General features: G+C 38.2%; 1 protein-coding gene across 1 annotated transcript in view; it reads right to left on the reverse strand.

Annotated features, from left to right (window-relative positions):
- Positions 1 to 5,178: 5,178 nt before the first annotated feature.
- Positions 5,179 to 18,761, reverse strand: part of tgm2l (transglutaminase 2, like) — a 55,793-nt gene continuing 42,210 nt past the window's right edge. Inside the window, exons 12-13 of the mRNA XM_051931756.1 lie at positions 17,400 to 17,536; positions 5,179 to 6,271 (exon numbers count right to left, since the gene is read on the reverse strand). Of these exons, the coding sequence (XP_051787716.1) occupies positions 6,115 to 6,271; positions 17,400 to 17,536 (294 nt within the window). The 3' untranslated portion in view covers positions 5,179 to 6,114. The remainder of the gene's footprint in view (positions 6,272 to 17,399; positions 17,537 to 18,761) is intronic.

Here is an 18,761-nt window from a genome sequence, read left to right on the forward strand (position 1 = left end):
AAAATGCATTGTTCAGAAATGTTGGACCATACTGAGATGATTAAAATTGCTTAATTGCTACAAAGTGAATGGCTGGATAGTCTTACTGTGAACATCCATCTTTAACACATCCCAAAGATGCTTGATAGAGTTGAAAACAAGGGTCCGTGCAGGTCACTGAAGCAGGGAAAACCATTCAGTGATGATATGTGCCTTGTGACACGGTGCATTATCATGCTGGAAGCGTTTATCAGAGTGTGGATAAACTGTCGCCATGAAGGAATGGACTTGCTCAGCAGCTGTTTTTAGATACGTGTTGCCTTCAGTGAGTATCAGGGCACTAATGTGGGCCAGGAAGACATTCATACTGTTGACCCCAAACAGGATGACTTTGTGGAGTTGTCTTTCTTGTGCCAAATTCCAATCCTTCCTTTGGTTGATGCAACTCTTTTCGCTGATTAACAGCACAGTTTTGATGCTTCTGTCCCTGCTGGAGATGCGTTTTCTTGTTTCATACTGACAACATCAGGACCTGGCGTGGTCTTTGGCTGTTATAGCCTAATCTAGACAAAGTGTGATAAGTAGTGGACTCGGAGATGGCATTATGCAGACCATGTTAAATCTCAATGTGATTTGCTGTGTGTTTGCTTGTAGGATTCTTCACCTCCTCCTTTTTATTAAGAGAAAATGAATTCAAAACTGAAGCTAGGAATCACATCTTTAATCAAAGACTTGTCCATCTGATGAGTCTTTGAGTTTCCTGTTGATATACAGGCTGGTAATTCACAAAGGAAGTATTTAACAATAATTAGCAAAATGAATGTTTTGAGCTAGTGACTGCATAAAAGACATATGGATTATGCAACACAATTAATGTGAAATTTATTTTTCTTTTTTACATTTTCCATTGTCCAGTATTGGTCACCTATCAATCCTGTTTATGAGAATCTGTCTTCCATACAGTACTTTTCCAAGAAAACATGAGATTAAAATGTTTCTCAGCTACCACTACAAAGTATGTGGGGTAAGTAACATATTCAAAAAATCATTTTTGGATAACATTGGTAAAAACACATTGAAACAAAAAATAAACTACTTGATTCCATAGCTTCTAGCCCAAACAAAAATTATATTTTGAAAATGTTTAATGACTAAGGAGATGTTTAGATTAAAATAAAACTAAAAGGCAGATCATGACATACACACTTTGAGCCTTGCTGGGTGTGTGTGTGTGTGAGTGACACAGTTTTACAGATGGTCATGACTTCTTCCTCAAATGATGGCTCAACTCTGGTAAGAGTTCATTGGGAGTTTCAATGAAGCCCCGTCTTTAAGTTCAAGTTTATTGTCAAGTATATAAATGCAAAGACTTATTATTATTATTATTATTAAGTGTGTACCGTACAATTAAGTTATTACTAGCATGTCTCTCATAACCTGGTGACAGTACTAGAACACCAGTTTCAACAAAATAAAAATCAAAAAGTCAGAGGAGATCAAATTTGGCCTTAGAATATTGAGACAATTTAGATGGGAATAGCCTACAGCCCACCAATTTCACCAATCCTATTCACATAAGTTCTTCAGAATAACATCCTTGGCTAGACCACAGGAAGACATGTGTTTTCTTCTTAAGAAGTCACTCCAGTTTTGTCTTTGGGATCATGGAATGTTTAATCTTTATCCTAGTCCAAGTGTGTCTCCATAAAGACATCCCTGTCATTTGCCATTTTTATTGTCCTGTTATCTATCTATCTATTGATTGTATAGTGCCTTATCTATCTATCTATCTATCTATCTATCTATCTATCATATAGTGCCTTTTCTATCTATCTATCTATCTATCTATCCTACTCTCAGTTCCTGAAAAGCAGTAATGTAATGCTGCTACAGTGTTTTATGGAAGAGATGGTGTCATGAGATATACTTGGTTAAGAGCAGACGTCACAGTTTTTATTCAGTGCACAATTTCTGTTTCATTATAGGGTATTTCATCATTTGAATTAGAAGCTTATTAAGGCAAATTTAAAATTGCTTACAACACAGGGAACAGAGGACTGAGTGAATGGCATCTTCTTGTTCTTAATTTTATTTTCTTTAAGAAACAAAACATTACAACAAAGCACAACTAAATCAAGTGAAAGCAGTACACGAAGCACACTAATATGTCCTTAAGATACTCCATGAAAATCAGCAATCAACATCCACCCAACAAAGAAAGCCTCACAGTTACAAAGCCCGGTCTAAAATGAAGATGCTTGAATGGCATCCTTAAGCACTTTGCCAAACATATCAGCAGAGCTTTCTCGTTAATACAGGGCAAGAACAAGCAGGTCAAAGGACTGGACCAGAGAGTCACAGAGAGCTGGTGATGTGAGGTGCAGGAGGCCAACCTGCCTGAATAAGTCAAGTTTGTGGAAAGCAGGGTAACAATCAGCACTTGGAATATACTGTAAATGCAATGCACATTGAATTTGGAAGAATTCATTTGCACACATATTATGATGACATATCTATGTTATGTATTTACTGTTTTGTTATTTCACTAAATTATTATTTTTATTTGTCTCAAATACATTTTCAGATATCTCAAATTGACCTTGTATGCATTTAATGTATCTGAAAATCACTTTTTGCAAATGTTCCTATTCTTAATGGAACATCCTTTCTATTTTAAGAAATCTCAAAATGAATTTGAGATATTTCAAAATACACAGGACGTGATGCATTTTAGCTATCTGAAAATGGGCAGGAAGGTATTTTGAGACATCTGAGAATGTGCTGAATTTACTTAAAATATTTTGAATTGAATTTCAGATATCAAAAAAATTCACTAATATTCATAATATCTTGAAAACTATTTGAGATATCTTAAAATGCATTGCAGATATCTTGAAATACACGGGGGGAGATGCATTATCAGTATCTGAAAATGGACAGGAAGTTATTTTGAATTATATGTAAATTTATTTGTGATATCTTGAAATGCACATCAAGTTATTTTGAGATATCAGAAAATGCATTTCAGATATCTCAAAATGTGCAGGAACTTGATTTCAAGATGCCTTGAATTATGTTTTGAGATATCTCCGAAGTGCATTTCATGTATCTTAAAATGTACAGCGTATCATTTCAAGATATCTATTGAAATCTGTTTGAGATATCCTAAAATGTATTTCAGATACTTTGAAATAGATGTATTTTCAGATATCTGTTATTCTTTTGATATATCATAAATGCAGTTCCAGTCATCTTAATATGCATTTTAAGATGTCTCTAAATGTTTATTCAACTGACCATAGTATTGCTTTCTATTTGGAATGACTGTCTCTTTTTTATTATTTTTTGCTCTGTTTCTTAGATTACTTCCCTGGATTGTGTATTGAGACTTGTTTGATATGGACTGCATGTTTAGGTAACTCCTTTTTGTTCTTTTGAGCATTTCCTTGTACCTTTCTACTTTTATAATGGACGCTCCTATATAACGATTCCTTTGTTCAGTTTGTCTCTTCAAGTTAAAGCTTTTTTACAGTTTCCTTTCTCTTTGGAGACATCATAGAGATTATAAATTTGAGTTTAAGGTCAGTGGCCCTGGTAGGTCACAGCCTCAGGCAGTACTGAGTGTGCTGGCTAGTTTGGACAGACCAGTGGAGATCCTCACATGCTCTGGTGCTTATTTGCAGGCCCTTTTCGATATGGTCCTGACTCCATTTCTTAACAAACACATTTACAAATTTCCCTTTACTATAGAATACTAATTATAACAGTACTGTACATTTGCTTATACAGTATAAATATTTTACTTAGTACAATATATATATATATAAACATGTTTATCATGCCCTAATAATTTAGAAAATATTTTTATTGCAGGCTGTTTTGACATTATTTCATTGACCCAAAAGTCTAACTTTATTGAAAAGGAGTCATCTATTATCAACTATTATCCAACTACAGTATTATGCAGAGGGCTACAAATCCAATTTTTTAGAAATAACCAAAGGTGCCCCCCAGGGCTCCGTTCTGGGTCCCACTCTGTTTTCTGTTTTTATAAATGATCTGGGTAATGACAATCAAGCAAAAATACATCTCTACGCCGATGATACGGTTATTTCTACATATGCTTCTTCTATAATGCAGGCAGTGAAACAGCTTCAGACTGTGTTTCAATCACTACAGACTGCTTTGCTGAGCCTAAAATGGTTTTTAAATGCCCAGAAAACAAAGCTTATGGTCTTTTCAAAAGCTCATTTGTAGTTGTTAGAATATTTTTGGATTTTCACAATCGTTGGCAAATCTATTGAACGGGTGTCTTCATATAAGTATCTGGGAATATGGATAGACGATCAACTTTTATTCAAAGTACATATAACTACATTAGTTAGGAAACTGGACGTGAAGATTGGTTTTTATTTTAAAAATAGATTTTGCTTTACTTTAAAAGCCAAGAAAAACCTTGTGGAAGCTACTTTTGTGCCTGTGATTGATTACAGTGACATATTGTATATGCATGCATCCTCGTCTATCTTACGGGGCCTAGATTCTGTGTACCATATATCTCTGCATTTTATTACAAATGCACAGTCTCTTACTCATCATCGCATTCTTATGATTGGCTTAGTTGGACATCATTGACCACTCACAGACAACAACATTGGTATATTTTTATCTATAAAGTGATTCTGGGTAAACTTCCAGCTTACCTACTCTTAGTTCTGGTAGCTGCCAGTTACACTCCTCCAAGTGGTTGCATTTTATTGTACCCCGGGTTTTCACCCATCTGAGGAAAACTGCATTATTCTTATTATGTATCATGGACATGGAATAATTTGCAGAAAGATCTACAATTAGATACATTTATATCCAGTGATGAATTTAAGGGTATCATAAAGAATGTAGTGAAGGAGACATATAGTTGTTTTTCTTAAGGGGTCAGTGTGGATATGTACAGTAGCTATCTAATTGTGGAGACTGTATTATATTGTATATGCTGTATGTTACAATATATATGCTTACATTGAATATATGTCTGGATATTACATTGTATATGTTGTATTTTAACATGTTGTGAGTGTGTACGGCTGCTACCTTGGCCAGGTCTCTCTTGTAAAAGAGATTTTAATCTCAACAGGACTTCCTGGTTAAATAAAAGTATAAATAAATTTAAAAAAAAATTATCCACACTTGCTTTAGGCAGTAGAAGGACATGGGTACACCATGTTGGCAGTATCAGGCATGAGGCTGGTGTTTGATGCGTACTATTAGTGCCAAAAGATACAACAATACCTGCTCTCTACGTAATAGTGAGTATGAACGAGGACTCTGGACAAATCATGATTTTGACGTTAATAAATGTCATAAAACCTGTCTGAAGAAGGGGCCTGAGCTGTCTCGAAAGCTTGTATATTGTAATCTCTTCAGTTAGACAATAGCAGGTGTCATTTTGCTTGACTTCTCATTGCACTAATGGCAAAAAGATTAGTTTTTTTATGTGGTTGAGAAAATAATTTGTCCTAGTTCATAACCCATAATATGCATAAAAAAGACAACTTTCATGTGCATCTGCACCCAACCAGATTCTGCTTTTCCTTACTATATAAAAGCTGGAGATTTTTCCCATTATTAACACATCACTCTAAGATCATATTCTCAGAGGAAGGCTATAAAGTTCAGGGTCAGGGTGATTTTGGTCTGTCTACGCTCCATTTTAAATTAATATATTTTTAAGGACAAGCTAAAGACTGATTAGTGCCCGGGCTTGGCTGTAGATTCATTATTTAAAAGGGAAAATTGAGAAGTGTGTACATCTTTGGCCTCTTTCCTCAGGGCTTTTCCCAGAGGCTGTAGATGTAATATACTGTAGCACTCAAACAGACCTTTAAGAGGTCCTTTCCTAGTCAGCACTGCCACTACACATGGGGATAGCAAGAATTGAAAGAAAGTTGGAATATGGACCCTTGGGAATTAGGAAGGCCCCCAAAGACTTGCATAAAGACACACTGAGGAACAACAGAAAACTATTAGACAGGGAAGTCCTGGTAAGAGCTATTCTTGTAAGTTCTCTAGTTGTTTCCTGTGGTGCAAAGCTGAAGTCACCCTCTTCACAGTGGACGTCCAGGTCCAGCATTTGGCAGTTTATTGATTGCCACCTTGTATTATGACAAAAGTGGAGCCCTTAATGTCTTTTAGCCTGTCTGTCTCAAAATCCACCAGCAGTTTCCTCAGACCAGGCTTAGTGGGTTGGAAAGAAACACTCACCACCACTTGCTGTCCAGCTTTGATCTCTGAATCTCTGAAAGGGAAAAAGAAATGCATTTTAATACCTGAATAAACTGATCCTTACATCTTTTGCAATCTCCCCTTGGAGAAGGAACCCACTGCATGTACAACCAATCTGAATCTCCCTCATTTGATTGGTCAAGAGTCCTGTCTTTAACTCAAAAACTGCAATTCCAATGAGACTTTAGGTTTCCTGTTTTTGATGTGCACTGGTAATTCCAGAAATGTAAACTTAATAAATTACCAATAACCATGCGTTTTCCACTTTTTGAGTATACAGCTGGATAACTGACACGTGGATTATGCAACATGAGTAACATGAGTTTTTTCCATTTTTCCATGGACATTTTTGTACATTTCCATTGCACACCATTGGCTTCTATTATACCTTAAAACTTTTTTTTTCTCTACACTCCACATAACTACAAACTACAGGGCATCAGCAACATATAACAAGAACACATTTTGGGTGGAGTATTCTGTTAAGAGGCATTTATATTTGTTCAGTAATACAAAAGGCTACATTCTTATACCAGTCTGTCACCTTGGCACTCCCTTACCAGACAGAAATGTTACCTTCTGTCATAACATTATCATTTTGAATGTTAGTGAAAACACTTTTCTATACATTTTTGATACAAAAATTATTTTAATGTTATCAAAATATTTGTTATAATGATAATCGGGCCACCATATTGAGCTTCATTTTGAGTTGTAGTCACTGCCATTTTGTGTTCTTTTCCACCCACCAGGGGCCTCATGTATAACGCCGTGCGTAGAACTCACACTATAACATGGCGTAAGCACAAAAGCGGGATTGTGCGTACGCACAGAAAAATCCAGATGCAGGAATCTGTGCGCACGCATACTTTCACGTTCTTCCACTACATAAATCCCGATCAGCGTGAAAAGTAACGCACGTGCACGCGCCTTCTGTCCCGCCCCAACTCCTCCCAGAATTACGCCTCTTTGAATATGCAAATCAATATAAATAGCCTTCTGTGAAAAGACAATGGGAAAAGCACGGGAGAAAATATAAGAATTTCAGCGAATACCAAGTGGAGGCAAAGGAAAAACGTACTATTTGTTGGTTTAAACAGTGGTATAATCAACAAAAGGAAGCTGATCGAGTGACAGAGTGTCGGAGAAACTCGAAGGCTCAACTTCACAAAGTCGCACAGTGCCCGAAATAAAAAAGAAATCACATATCAAAGTCGCCGTGAAAAAGCGAGTCGTAGCCCACCGTCTGAGTGTCATATGAAAGCTTATTAGGGTACAGACAAAAAAAAGGCACACAGTGGGGAAAAAAGCACGAAATGTCAACTTTAATCTCGAAATTTCCACTTTAATCACGTAGTTTATTTTGCCATTAAAGTAGAACATCATAAACTTCATCTTAAAATTGTTTAATTTACTAGTTTCTCAAATCCCATTGTAACTAAAGTGGCATGTTAAATGCTTTGTTCTGTATTTGATCTTCTATGTGCTCTATGTGTATGAACCACTACCTGCTTTTTAAACGGGCTTTCTCTTTCTCCGACAGGACACATAATCCATTACATTCGTGATATTACAGCTCTCTGAATAATTAAAATACTGAGATGTATATGTGATATCTTTTTCATGATGATAGGAATGAAAGCATGTTATTAAACATGGGAACACGGTGGCGCAGTGATTGTTCATATCTCACGCAAGAGGCTTGCTGCGCCATGCGCAACCTTCAATGAAATAATTTATCACAGCAGTACTGTCTCTTTCAAACGTACTAACCTCCAATTCCTGTCCTTACTTTTCTTTCTCCAAAAACTCAATCGCCACACAATAAGCTATGTAATAGACGTGAAGCCATCTGTAAGCTTAGAACTTCGATTCTTCAAAACTTTTAAGGAACATTGAAATATCTTAGTAGTACGTGTTTAATTATTATATCCGTCTATCTTTCCAGTGTCGCGTCAGCACCAGCAAGAATACAGCGCAAGGCAGGAACAATTACTGAACTAGCTAGCGCTGCGGCACCGTGTCCTCACATGTTTAATTATTAACAATACAGATTATTTAAATGAAGTTAAAGTTTTATCTGTATAATATAATCAACATGTTTTGCTGCATTTCGTCTTAGAAATGAATACCGTCATCACATGTAAATACGCGCTTTATAAAGTTGCGCAGGTTGTGCAATATTATAACTGTAGTGCAAGTTTACAGTGGGGTAATTGTACTTATAAGTACAAACAGTTCTACAAGGAGCACTTGATGGACTGATTTATTGCGTTTAGAGTTCTTGGGATGAAACTGCTTCTAAACCGCGAAGTCCGTACAGGGACTAAAGCGTTTGCTGTGGCTCAGGCAGCATCTGCTTCATGCTGTGTACCGATAATTCTCTTTACAATCAGCTGCTGCTGTGATTTCCCACTCAGATACAGTAATATAAATACTCCGAGTGGTGCAGTGAGAGTAATGTGGAAAAAGATGATCCGCAGTGGCAACCCTTAATGGGATCAGCTGAAAGAAGATGCAGTGAGAGTTACAACGCTAAAGCAGTTATGGTATTTGGAATACTATGGCTATTCCCTGGACCATTATATTGCTACAGGTTAATTACAATCAGATGCATTACACTAATAAACAATATGCAGTTAATTTCAGTGTATTTATAAAGCCGCGCCAGGAATGTGGATCTAAGAAAGAAAGGATGAGCACACAGGAACAGTAGCACTGCTTTGACGCTGGGTGCCGCCAGTCTGCAAAACCGGGCAGATAAATTGCATACGCCAAGGAATGAGTTACCGTGGAAATGTGCGTGGCTTTACGCCAAGTTTAGGTTTTATACATCGCGATTTGAGCGTGGAAAGGTTCGTACGCAACATTTCTGTGCGTACGCACCGTTTATACATGAGGCCCCAGGTGTGCAGAGAGTTACAGAAGGTTTTTCTGTATAGTTATTTACCACATTACTATTATTAGTATTTCAGAAGCAAGAGGTGTTAAATGCATGTTTCTTGGATATACAGTAATCCCTCGCAGTATCGCGCTTCGCCTTTCGCGGCTTCACTCCATCGCGGATTTTATATGTAAGCATATTTAAATATATATCGCGGATATTTCGCTGCTTCGCGGGTTTCTGAGGACAATGGGTCTTTTAATTTCACATGCTTCCTCAGTTGGTTTGCCCAGTTGATTTCATACAAGGGACGCTATTGGCAGATGGCTGAGAAGCTACCCAACTTACTTTTCTTTCTCTCTCTCTTGCGCTGACTATCTGTGATCCTGACGTAGGGGGTGTGAGCAGGGGGGCTGTTCGCACACCTAGACGATACGGACGCTCGTCTAAAAATGCTGAAAGATTATCTTCACGTTGCTACCTTCTGTGTGCAGCTTTTAAGTATGCTGCACGGTGCTTCGCATACTTAAAAGCTCAAAGGGCACGTATTGATTTTTTTTATCTGTCTCTCTCTCTCTCTCTCTCTGCTCCTGACGAGGGGGTGTGAGCTGCCGCCTTCAACAACTTTGTGCCGCGGTGCTTCGCATACTTACAAGCAAACAGCCCTATTGATTTGTTTGCTCCTTTGAAGAGGAAGATATGTTTGCATTCTTTTAATTGTGAGACTGAACTGTCATCTCTGTCTTGTCATGGAGCACAGTTTAAACTTTTGAAAAAGAGACAAATGTTTGTTTGCAGTGTTTGAATAACGTTCCTGTCTCTCTACAACCTCCTGTGTTTCTGCGCAAATCTGTGACCCAAGCATGACAATATAAAAATAACCATATAAACATATGGTTTCTACTTCGCGGATTTTCTTATTTCGCGGGTGGCTCTGGAACGCAACCCCCACGATGGAGGAGGGATTACTGTAGATGTTTAATAAATAAATTATTGTGAAAACATACTGTACATACATGTAGCCACCCAAATTTTAAAGATATACAGTGATCCTCCACTGTATCGCGGTTCAACTATCGTGCCACCGCTATATCACGGAAAAATTCAATAAGTACATCTACCTGTAGTGTACTTTGCAGCCAATTCATAACAAAGCATACGGTTTTCAGCAGTCACTACGGTAGACAAAGACTTTCACATTACAGTACCCAGATGATTTCTTACATGGCCCATTATTGGCTGAAAGAGAAGACTAAACCAATCAGAGCGGGATTTTCATTCTCTTGGGCTCTTATTGGCTGCTGCTAATATGGTGTAAGCAAGAACAGCGAGCGTGGGTCCCCGACACATCTCAGTTCCCTGCGTATCGCGTACCTTGCTTGTGGTCCGATTGTTGTGAGCAAACTTTTTTTGAAATATTTGTTTTATTTTAAGCCCTATGATGGCTCCCAAGCGTCCTGCATCTTCTAAGAAGGGAAGGAAAGTGTTACGTGGACATCGCTCGCCATTATGGCTTGAATGAATTGATGGTACGCTACATTATTATTATTATTATTATTATGTTACTCATATCCTTAGCCCAACATCCACATATCATATGTGTTTACAAAGTGTGTTTTGATAAGTTTACATGTGTTTAAAGTGTGTGGGAGGGGTATTTTAAGGCTTAAACTATAAAAAAATGTTTATTTATATGGTCTTTCTATATTGCGGATTTTCACCTGTTGCTGATGGGTCTGGAATGTAACTTCAGCGATAGGCAGGGGATCACTGTATTTCTATTTATTTAAACAATTTATTTCAAATGTGTTCTCCATTATGATTAGGTGTAACAGAACTGACAATTTTGGCCTACAGAGATATTATGTCACCGTGAACTTTATTCCATGAAAATGCAACAATTAGTAGTGATATATTGGAGAATTGAATTATAATACTTCACATATTTCAAAATATGAACAGGTAATATTATTGTATCGGGATCCTTTTTATGTGACACTGTAGCTTAAGGTCCCTGGCCATTCTTATTCCCATTAAACTCCATCGTTCAGAGCCATTCCTAGGCCTTTCCTGAGGGCTGTTTGTTGTTCCTGATATTCACCAAGTCAAATGTCAGTCCCTCCACTTCTCCACCACTAGACCTTTGTTAGGCTCCTGACTAGCACCTATCTCACTTTCTCTTTCTCGTCTCTCAACTCCATACTCAATATTTATGTAAGTGGTGACTTTAAACCGCCACTTAAGTTATTTCCAGATACACAGGTGGCTCTATTCACCCTATGCATGACCTTTGTATTTTCCTGGAAATGCCTCCATAAATTTTCATTAGAATTTCCAGATTCAGATAAGTAAAATCAGAGCTGGAATGACGTGAAGAATACACAGGATCAAAGCTTGATAGATTTACTGGAGTCAGACAGTTCAATACTCCAGAATCTAACTAATCTGGGGGGATGACAAATGAAAATGGCTGTATGTTGTATGAAAGAAAATGAATTACTGGGAGTCATTTCCGCCATAATAAGAAAATGTAAGAGCTTGCAGCATATGAGCATCATCTTAGTTCACATCCTTCTACTCAAACTGGCAGCCATGTATTTTATGTTTCTAACTCAGTTAAATAAAAATCAGAACAACATTGATGGTGTGCTCATTCAGATTTATTGTTATAGAAATGGCAGGCAGTTCCCAGACTACTAGCTACTAGCTAGGGAAAGCTATGCAAATATCTGTATGGTGTGTGTTTTATTTTTCATAACCTTTATTTATAGTTTTCTTTTAATGAATCAGTCAACAGTAGACTTCCATTGGGACTTTGCTATCCTTAATTGTAACTGTAACATGGCCCAGAGTTTTCTTGCATCGCAGCACACACCAACGACTTTATCTCTAGCTTTGCTGGGACAATCTGTTCCTGCCTCAGAATCTAGAAAGGCAGATAAGCCTCTTCCATAAGATACAAACATACAGGGCTGAAGCAACAGTGCAGTAAAATTCTTAAAAAGGTATAATAATTGATTCAACTTTATGCACCTGTTAATTTCACTACAAGATGACAGAGAGTCGGAGGCTTTCTTAGTTTCATTAGCAACAAGTTAGGACCCCCTCCCTTATCAGGATGTTAATCTATTGCAGTGCAGAGTTGCATATACACGCCTACAGCACACTACGTTTGACCACCCTGTTAATTCACTACACAAGTGATTGAGAGGAAAATAAAGTGATGAAGAAAAGGCCACAGAGAGAACATGCACACACCTAAATAACAGACAGCTTAGCAATGGAACTGAAGTCCTTGAACAAACAACAACAACAACATTTATTTATATAGCACATTGTCATACAAATAATGTAGCTCAAAGTGCTTTACATGATAAAGAAAGAAAAAGACAAAATAAGAATTAAAATAAGAGAACACTAATTAACATAGAATAAAAGTAAGGTCCAATGGCTAGGGAGGACAGAAAAAACAAAAAAAAAACTCCAGACGGCTGGAGAAAAAATAAAATCTGCAGGGGCTCCAGGCCATCCACTCATGGCCACCTCACTGGATGAATTTAATTTGGAAAGATATGACTAGCGTATGCAGGTTTAGACAGCAGCAAAAGATCTGCTGAAAAATCTGCAAATTGTGAATTTTGAGTAATACTGTTATGTGCTTGCAATGCATACAGTGCCTTCAGAAAGTACTTGGGCTCCTTCATTTATTTCAAATTTTGTTATTTTGCAGCCTTATGCCCAGATTGACAAAGAATGACAAACTGAAAACAGGTATATAGGGATTTTGCAAATTTATTAAAAGTGAAAAGGTGAAATGTCACACTTCATATCTGGCACAGGTGTATCCCATTCCATTCATCATTGTTGAGATCTTTTTATGCTTTGTTTGGAGTCCACCTGTGGTCAGTTCAATTGAATGGACAGGATTACGAATGGCACACACCTATCTATTGAAGGTCCTCAGCTGACAATTTGTAGCAGACCAGAAAACAAGCCATGAGGTCAAAGGAATTACTTGCGGAGCTTAGACACATTATTATATCGAGGCTGCATTCTGGCTACACCATTCAAAGTTCCCTGAAGCACGCTGGCCTCTAAACTTGAATGAAAGAAGCTTAGAACAACCATGAATCTTCCTAGAACTGGCTTCCTGGACAAACTGAGCAAGTGTGGGAGAAGGAGTTTGGTAAGAGAGGTGACCAAGAACCAGATGGTCACTCTGGAAAAGCTCTAGAGAACCTGTGTGGAGTATGGGGAAACGTCCAGAAGGGCATCCATCACAGCAGCAGTTCACTAATTTGAACTTTACTATAGTAGTCTGCAAACGATATATGAAAGCCCACTCAGAGTTTGACAAAAGGCACTGAAAGGACTCTCAGACTATGAGAAATAAAATTATCTCGTCTGATCAAACCAAGATTACCATGTTACCATCATGTCAAAGGGGAAAACCAAGCACCGCTCATCACCTGTGCAATAGTGAAGCCTGGCATTGACAGCTGTTGCTGTGAGGTTGTCTTTCAGCAGCAGAGACAGGGAGAATAAGTCAGGGTTCAGGGATGATCAGAGATATCCTAAAAACAAACCTGCTATGGAACACTTTGGACCTGAGAATATGCTGAACTGTCACCTTCTAACATGTCCAACACCCCAAGCACAAAGCAGACAACATAAGAGTGGCATAGGGACAACTTTGTGAATGTTCTTGAGTGGCCCAGCCAATTATTCTCTCTGGACAGGCCTGACATTAGCTGTCCACTGACAGTCTCCATATAACCTGACAGAGCTTGAAAAGATCTGCAGAGAACGATGGCAGAAAATCCCCAAATCCAGGTTTGTGAGGCTTATCACATCAGACCAAGAAGGTTGAAATTTTCACCAAAGTTGCTTCATCTAAGTACTGAGTAAAGGGCCTGAGTATTTGTGTTCATGTGATATTTCATTTTTTTATTTTTAATACTAGGGGGCTTTGTTATCCCCTAACCCCCAACACCTCCCTGCCACCCCAGTGGTGCGCTACGTGCCAGCCACTTCGCGTCTCTGCCACTCGCATTGTGAAGAGTGGGGCTGAACGCATGCTACGGAGATGTAGTCGCTCCTTCAAAACCCCCTCTTAAACAGTGATACAATGGGAAACAAATACATTTTCTTTACCTCCTCTTTGCTCAATCAGCTTCTGGCCTGCTGCTGCTGCCGTGCTGTGTGATCTGCATGTGCTTTGAACATTTAAAAGCCAGTACAGCAGTTGTTCTTTTGTCTCACTGCCATGTCTCGCGGGACGTTAAAGTGTCACCGAGAAAATCATGTCTTGTCTCCTTCCAAGCCTTCCAAGATTTTTTTTATAATATATAACAATAATATAAATAATATAACAAAAATTCCTGAACTCTTGTTTCACTTTGTCACTCTGGGAATGTTTCTTGAGAAAGAAAGAAATGAATTTAAATGATTTTAGAAAACACTGCAATGTAACAAAATATGAAAAAGTGAAGAGGTCAGAATACTTTCTGAATTCACCATATGTGTGTCTGCATTTATTTGCATTAGCTGCTGTTTCTAAAGCAGAAAGAGGTTCACAGCTGACGCAGAGAGATGTTTAGAGATCTTATGGGTTGTCATAGCAGCCGAGTGAAAACACTCTCACTTCAGTTTAAAGAAAGTTCCTTAATATGCCTGCTTTTTCCTAAACGTCAGGAGAAAAACCAGAAAACGTGTTCATGCATATGTGCCATAGCACAGTTGGCCTGGCAGCAGCGGCACCACAAAGACCATGAGGGAAATCTGAGGTTTGTCACTGACATCTAGTGGTAGCATTGGGGAACTGGCCAACTAGAACAGCAAATGCATTTTTGGATACATCCTATTTGCTGTGCTCTTGTGAACTTTCTATTCATGCTTTGGTTCCTTCTGTATTCCTAACATTTGCATAAAAGGTTAATTTGCAGTTCAAAACTAACCAAGTGTGCTTGTGTGTATGAGATTGTGGGTAAATAAGAGTGGAAGTGAGAACGTAAGAAATTTAACAAATGAGAGGAGAGTGTTTATTTAGTTCTTGAAGCTCATTTGTTTAGTTAATAGCCAGGCTGAACGTGTTGCTTTATGTTGTTTCTCAGAGGGCTTGTGCAATAGCTAAGACCATAATGAGCAGCAAGGGAAAGAAAACATAATGACTCCATAGCAGTGTAATGTGAAGCATAGTTTGAAAAGAATGGAAATGTTAAAGTAAATACATCTAATACAATAAACTTAATAAGCTTCTAAATCAACTGTCTGGTGAACTGTAGGAAATGTGTGGGTGCAGGAGTGACTTGGAGGACACTTGATGCTGACTGTTTTTTCTTTTTCTTTTTTTTGTTTAAACTCTGTGGAAATTAAAAATAAGGAAAACCCAGTTAAGAGAAGTTGTTACGACCTCTAAAGTTTATCAAGAAGGCCAGCTGTGCAGCCTTCATTCTAATTATATCCTCTCTTGTCTTTCACTTCCTGTCTCTGTATAATATTTGTCAAATATTTATTTTCCACATAAAGGAGGAGAGAGGCATCTTACTGTTTGAAAATCCCATTTGTAAATATTCTTATAGAGTCTTACAGAGCTGGATCCTGTCCTTGGTAATAACAGAAATGAAAGCTTAATCTACCAAAAGCAGTAGTAATCTCTGTAGTCCTTTGTTAAAATTTATAGCCAAATGGAAATAATACTCTGAACACTAATAGGTCCTGATTTTACAGAATGAAAGTCTGCTTGGAGCCTTGCAAAAACAACCCAAATACACAGTGCCAGTCAAATGTCTGGACACACCCAGAAATGTTCTTATTTTGTTAAAATTGATACCTTTTTTTTATCAAAATACATTTAATTTAATTTTAAAAATACAGCCCAGACAATGCTGGTGTTGCGAATGGCTATTACTGCTTGAAATTATTGAGTTTTTTATTTATTATTTACATATAAATGCAAAGCACCATTTTCAGCAGCCATTCATTCCTTCACTGTCCTAATGGTCAACTCCTTTAGCTTTTCCTTCCTGAGTTAATCGGTTATTAGAGAAACCTTTCTAACTGCATTAGCACCCCTCAAACCTGCTATTCTGTACACTTGAGTTAGAGGTATTGGTACTGGAATCCCTCAAGTTCAATTCGATTGGCTTCTTCCTTAAATGCACACCAAATACCAGTGTTGTCTGCAGTAGAGAAAAGATGACTCCAGGATGTTGACCTTAATATGCTTCTCTAGTCATCCTCCATTCAACGTCTGTGTTCTTTTGGCCACGATAATCCAGCTGGCCAGCCATTATCCACCCCGCTATATCCTAACTACAGGGTCACAGGTGTCTGCTGGAGCCTATCCCAGCCAACACAGGGCGCAAGGTAGGAAACAAACCCCGGGCAGGGCGGCCACGATAATCCTTTCTTTTTATTTGCCGGTTTCAGATATGGCTTTTTCTTTGAACCTCTGCCTGTTGCCTGAGGAGCTGACCATACGGACACTGAATGAATGGCCGCTGAAAATGGGTCTTTGCAGTAACACAGTATGTGAATAATACTGTAAATTAAAAAACAGTTATTTCAAGCAGTAGTAGCCATTGGCTATATTTTTTAATCAGATTAATGGTATCTTCACAATAAAAGAAATATATTTATATCAAAAACATGAACATTTTTGGGTATCTCCAGACTTTTGACTGGTATTGTGAACTGTAAATATGACTGTGCCCTTTACTTTATGAGCTGGCATGATTAGATTTGTTACCTAGTTCACTTAACAATGGTAACAGGCAGTCTGTGCCACTAGGGGGCAGCATAAGGTAGCATGCAGGTATGGCTAGACTAGATGGCTTGATGTAACAGCATCACCATTTTGTGTATTTTATGATTGTTCTGAAGGTGTGCGGGTTTTACTCACATGATGAATGTGCCATTTGGTCAGTGACGTCATATCAGTCATTTAAATTAAGATGACCATTCATACTAAACACTAGTTGGTTAGCATCTTCGTTTTGATACTTTGACTTATCAACTCCAAAATCTGCCAGGCCTTGCTAACTCACATTAAACTCCAAAATGCCAGCTTGTGCATCTCTGCTACTTAAAATACAATCTTGTCCAATGTGAATATTTCACCATGTTTTACAGCAGCAGCACAGTGAATTATTAATTCAGTTTCACATGTAGGCCGCATGTTTCCATTTTTGAAGAAATAAAGATTTCACCTTAGGACACTGGTTCCCATTTGAAGCACAAAGAATCACATACTTACGGGCATTTGACTTCCTGCAAACCAGTCAGCCCAGCACCTTCAATGGTGAAAGTCCCTCCACTCAAAGTGATGGGCAGCGGGTTCACAAACGTGATGAGTGCAGTAAGCTTCTGGAATAGAACTGGCTCTCCAACTATCTACAATGAAGAAAGTGAAAATCTTATTAGTGTCATTCTAGACATTTCCAATTTTATTTTAAATAAATGAACTAACTGACAGTAATATCAATCCACCCGGTGCTTTGTTGTGCTGTTTGTGGTTTACCTGGTGGTATCATGTCTGTCTTTGAGTTCGTGATTTATGTGCCAGTGCAAACAGGGCCAAAATCTGAAGGAAGGCTGACATCTGGGGTCAATCTCAACACTTTTACACACACTTACATCTCAGGTACGCAGCAGTACATCAGCTGTCTAAACAGAGAACCATTAAGAGGATCCCAGTGATTAAGAGCTCTGGGCCCAGCAGCCTCCTCCAGTTCTGTATCTATTTTGCAGTGATACTCTCATAGACTTGCTGCGGTTATCATTTCTTTTTCAGTACTTTTACCCTTTCGTGAATATCAAAGACAAAGGACTTTTTTTTTTTTACAGTGCTGGTGCCACTTACCTACACAAGTGATTTTAAATTATTTTACTGGAAGAGAGGCATGAATGATGTAATTTATCTATAAAACGTGACCAGACATAGCAACCTAATTCTGAAGAAAATGATGGTTGAAAAGCTGAGTTTAAAGTGCGCCTAATAAATTTCTCATGTCGTAAATTCTACAATGACTTTTCAATATCATTGCTGTATGTTTAAAGGATGGGCATTGGTGAATTCTGACTTTGAGCCAGGGTTATTTCTCTAAAAATTCTTCTAACAGTGAAGGTGAATAAGCAAACGTGAACTTGAATAGCTCAGCATACCTGGTAGCTGTTGCACCACAAGGCCCAAGGTGGGACAGGCATGCGGCTGATATGGACTCATACTGGCAGCTTTAGGCATTCAGGCAGTAGAGTTGCCCAGGTTCTGAACCTACCTAATCCAATTTCATTGTCATGATGGGCCATGGCCCATCTGTGCAAAGCACCAAACATCTCTGGGATGAGCAGCACTCTAGTACAAGTCACACTCATGCGCACACACACACACACACACACTCACACACTTTCATAAAAAGACAATCTAGCTGCTATTCATCCTAATATGCACAATTTTGGGATGATAAAGGAAAGCTGGAGTACATGGAGAAAACTTAACATACACACGGGGAGAACATATAAAGTTCACAAAGACAAAGACAAGGTAGGGGTGTGAAACCAAACTCCTGGGTGCTATTGTTCCACTCTAAAGCAAACAATATGTCAATGTCCAAATTGG

The sequence above is a fragment of the Erpetoichthys calabaricus genome, chromosome 9, assembly GCF_900747795.2.
Source record: "Erpetoichthys calabaricus chromosome 9, fErpCal1.3, whole genome shotgun sequence".
NCBI lineage: Eukaryota > Metazoa > Chordata > Cladistia > Polypteriformes > Polypteridae > Erpetoichthys > Erpetoichthys calabaricus.